Raw genomic sequence first — 2,200 nt, forward strand, 5'->3', positions numbered from 1 at the left:
GAGTGCAGTGATGTGATCTTGGCTCACTGCAACCTCCGTCTTCCTAGCCTAAGCTATCCTTCTGCTTCAGCCTCCCAAGTAGCTGGGACTACAGGTGTGCAGCACCATACCTGGCTAATTTTTTGTATTTTTGTTGGAGATGGGGTTTCACCATATTGCCCAGGCTGATCTCTAACTCCTGACCTCAAGTGATCCACCCTCCTTGGCTTCCGAAAGTGCTGGGATTACAGGTGTGAGCCACTGTGCCTGGCCATTTCTTGACATTTTAATAGTCACCATTCTTACTGGCATGAGATGGTATCTCACTGTGGTTTTTATTTGAATTTCCATAATCAGTGATGTTGAGCTTTGTTTTGTATGTGTGTTGGCCACATGAATGTCTTCTTTTGAGAAGAGTCTGTTCATGTCCTTTGCCCACTTCTTAATGGGGTTGTTAGTTTTTTTCTTATATATTCGTTTAAAATTCCTTGTGGACTCTGGATATTACACCTTTGTCAGATGGATAGATTGCCCAGCTTTTCTCCCATTCTGTAGGTTGTCTGTTCACTCTGATGATAGTTTCTTTTGCTGTGCAGAGGTCTTTAGTTTAATTAGATCCCATTTATCAATTTTTGCTTTTGTTGCAAAATTGCTTTTGATGTTTTTGTCATGAAATCTTTGCCCATGCAAATGTCCTGAATGGTATTGCCTAGATTTTCTTCTAGGGTTTTTGGGTTTTACATTTACGTCTTTAATCCACCTTGAGTTAGTTTTTGTATAAGGTGTAAGGAAGAGGTCCAGTTTCAACTTTCTGCTGCATATAGCTAGCCAGTTCTCCCAGCACCACTTAAAAAAAAGTTTAAAAAAAAAAAAAGGTAAGAAATCATTTCCCCATTGCTTGTTTTTGTCAGGCTTGTAGAAGATCAGATGGTTGTAGTTGTGTAGTCTTATTTCTGAGTTCTTTATTCTGTTCCATTGGTCTATGTGTCTGGTTTTGTACCAGTACCATGCTGTTTTAATTACTGTAATATTGTAGTATAGTTTGAAATCAGGTAGTATAATGCCTCTTCAGTTTTGTTCTTTTCCTTAGGATTGTCTTGGCTATTTGGGTTCTTTTTTGGTTCCATATGAATTTTAAAATAGTTTTTCCTAATTTTATGAAGAATGTCAATGGTAGTTTAATTGGAATAGCATTGAATCTATAAATTGGGCAGTATGGCCATTTTCACAATATTGATTCTTCCTATCCATGAGCATGGAATGTTTTCCCATTTGTTTGTGTCCTCTCTGATTTCCTTGATTTGTAGTTCTTCTTAAAGAGGTCCTTCACTTCTTTGTTAGCTGTATTTCTAGGCATTTTATTCTCTTTGTAGCAATTGCGAATGGGAGTTCATTCATGATTTAGCTCTCTGCTGGCCTGTTGTTGGTACATAGGAATGCTTGTGATTTTTGCACATTGATTTTATATCCTGAGACTTTGCTGAAGTTGCTGACCAGCTTAAGAAGCTTTTGGGTTGCGAGGATGGTGTTTTCTAAATACGGGTTTATGTATTCTGCAAACAAAGATAATTTGATTTCCTTTCTTCCTATGTGAGTATACTTTATTTCTTTCTCCTGCCTGATTGCCCTTGCCAGAACTTCCAATACTATGTTGAATAGAGTGGTGAGAGAGGGCATCCTTGCCTTGTGCCCGTTTTCAAAGGGAATGCTTCCAGCTTTTATGGAGTCTCTCTGTTGACCAGGCTGGAGTGCAGTGGCGTGGTCTTGGCTCACTGCAAGCTCCGCCTCCTGCGTTCACGCCATTCTCCTGCCTCAGCCTTCCAAGTAGCTGGGACTACAGGCGCCTGCCACCAGGCCTGTTCAGTATGGTATTGGCTGTGGGTTTGTCATATGTGGCTGTTATTATTCAGAGGTATGTTCCTTCAGTATCTAGTTTATTGAGAGTTTTTAACGTAAAGGGATGTTGCCTGTGATTCCAGCACTTTGTGAGGCTGACGTGGGCAGATCGCCTGAGGTCAGGAGTTCGAGACCAGCCTGTACCACATGATGAAATCTGTCTCTACTAAAAGTACAAACATTACCTGGGTGTGGTGGTGCATGCCTGTAGTCCCAGCTATGCGGGAGCCTGAGGCAGGAGGATCACTTGAACCTGGGAAGTGGAGGTCGCAGTGAGCTGAGATTGCACCAATGCACTCCAGCCTCGGAGTCAGAGCAAAACTCC

At 41.5% G+C, this 2,200-nt stretch overlaps 1 protein-coding gene across 1 annotated transcript in view; it reads left to right on the top strand.

Moving 5' to 3' along the window:
* Positions 1–2,200, top strand: part of DTWD2 (DTW domain containing 2) — a 162,569-nt gene that overhangs the window by 11,176 nt on the left and 149,193 nt on the right. Inside the window, 1 exon segment of the mRNA XM_011972856.1 lies at positions 392–412. Coding sequence (XP_011828246.1) covers positions 392–412 — 21 coding nt within the window.

Source organism: Mandrillus leucophaeus, unplaced genomic scaffold, assembly GCF_000951045.1.
Source record: "Mandrillus leucophaeus isolate KB7577 unplaced genomic scaffold, Mleu.le_1.0 Scaffold131, whole genome shotgun sequence".
Lineage (NCBI taxonomy): Eukaryota > Metazoa > Chordata > Mammalia > Primates > Cercopithecidae > Mandrillus > Mandrillus leucophaeus.